The following is a 1,946-nucleotide window of genomic DNA, read 5'->3' as shown; positions in this document are numbered from 1 at the left end:
CGTTTACTAGATATGTGTTAGTCTTGTATATATAAGACGGTCACAACGTGACGGGACAATGAGTAATTGAACTGCAGTCAGACAGTGTGTAATTGAACTGAGTATTGTTCAAGTTGAGCACATGAGACGTTCGTTGAGAATTATAGCGTTTATTATAGCGCGACTGTTGAAATTAAGTGTATCGTAAAGTTATATTCAGAAAGAATAAACCAGTTTTATTTAAGAAAGGACTTGTGTCGCTAAAGTTTCGTTGGAACGAAGTTACGGAAAATTAATTAACGAACGGAGACGTAACAATACTTTATACATGTATGGTCGCAATTTAGGGGCGTCTTCTACCCTCATCCTCACGCTTACGCCCTACGCTTACGACTGTCACATTATAACGCCCCCACGGCTGAAAGGGCGAGCATGTTTGGTGAGACGGGGATTCGAACCCGCGACCCTCAATCCCACTATTCGTTGGTAAAAGAGTAGCCTAAGAGTTGCCGGTGGGTGGTGATGACTAGCTGCCTTCCCTCTTTTCTTACATTGCTAAATTAGGGACGGCTAGCGCAGATAGCCCTCGTGTAGCTTTGCGCCAAATTCCAAACAAACAAAACGAAATTCCAAACAGACAATTGTTTATCTAACGAGATGTTCAATTTATAATATAGTTTTTTTATTTCTCTAGCCTAATGAGATCTTGAGTGTACTTGGAGGATTCACTGGATTATGGCTCGGCGTTTCATTGGTAGCACTCTTTGAATGCTTAGAAAACTTTGTAACAACAGTTTCGTTTTTCAGTAAACGGCAACTTGTTCACAGACGACTCCAGAACGTTCAGCCAGTAACCAACAAGGTCGATAAAATTCGATACTAATCGGAAAGATATTTTTTCTAAACATTTATTTAAAATTGATAAACAATCATAAATGCTTTAAAAGTACAGAATTCTTCGATTGGAATTGATTTGAATAATGTCGAAAATTTGTATTTTTAGTGTATTTCTCGTTATTGATGTTTCTAGGTTTTAAACGAATGTTTCGAAAAGTAAAGGATCCCCTGGTGTTTGAAAATTGAACTAAAAAGGAGTTTTAAGATTTTTATCAGGATTTGCACCATAAATAACCGTATTGTATCACTCGATGTTCATTGTTGATTCACAAGTGTGTTAGTTATTAAAACCCTGAAATTATATTGTTACTTTAAAACAATACAGGAATATAAGATATTAAGTTCCCCATCGTATAATTAAGTATTGTGTTTTTTTTTATAAAAAGAAATTAATTATTATGTTTTCAAGTTTAGTTTTATTTCTCGACCTACACAATTTTCTAATCTATTTTCAAATACCTTTAAAATTAATTCTAGAAATGTATCCTCATTTTAAAACGTTTGTATTTCGTAATCGTAAGTGATACCCAAATTATTTTAAATATACTTTATATATAGATATTATTAACCAAATTTATTTTACCTTTTATTTTTTAATCACGAACTTTCTTAACTTCATAATTGATTGTAATAGATGTATTACGTTTGTCGATAAGATAGAGCTATGGGTGACTGTATTCAGACAACCTCTGTATTTTCGAATAGTAAAAGTCACGCAAATATTTAACAGGAAAAAACGCAAAACAATTATCTTGGCCGTCTAAAAATTTCAGTAAACACTTTTTTAATGGTATTTACGAAGGAAAGAATAAACATAACTTTAAAAAATAAATAAATTAGTTCAATAGAATATTGAATTGATATTAAATCATTACATTTGCAACAAATACATTTTGAACTATCCGAGACTTAAAATAATACTTGAATTTTGTTCTTTCATTAGTTTACTTTTTAAGCGATTTTCTTAATGTACGAGTCTGCAAAATATTTTTAGCTCGTCAAGTGACTAAAACAAAGTATAAAAAACATTAAAACATTTTTTATTTACCTCACCACATGTTAATGATGAC

At 32.0% G+C, this 1,946-nt stretch overlaps 1 protein-coding gene across 1 annotated transcript in view; it reads left to right on the top strand.

Moving 5' to 3' along the window:
• The window catches only part of LOC111087917 (amiloride-sensitive sodium channel subunit alpha-like), a 21,029-nt gene extending 20,167 nt beyond the window's left edge, over positions 1 to 862 (top strand). The window contains exon 10 of the mRNA XM_022396337.1: positions 674 to 862. Coding sequence (XP_022252045.1) covers positions 674 to 862 — 189 coding nt within the window. The remainder of the gene's footprint in view (positions 1 to 673) is intronic.
• Positions 863 to 1,946: the final 1,084 nt, after the last annotated feature.

The sequence above is a fragment of the Limulus polyphemus genome, unplaced genomic scaffold, assembly GCF_000517525.1.
Source record: "Limulus polyphemus unplaced genomic scaffold, Limulus_polyphemus-2.1.2 Scaffold2843, whole genome shotgun sequence".
Lineage (NCBI taxonomy): Eukaryota > Metazoa > Arthropoda > Merostomata > Xiphosura > Limulidae > Limulus > Limulus polyphemus.
Note: the sequence above shows the minus strand (reverse complement) of the source record. Positions and strands in the feature narration are given on the sequence as shown.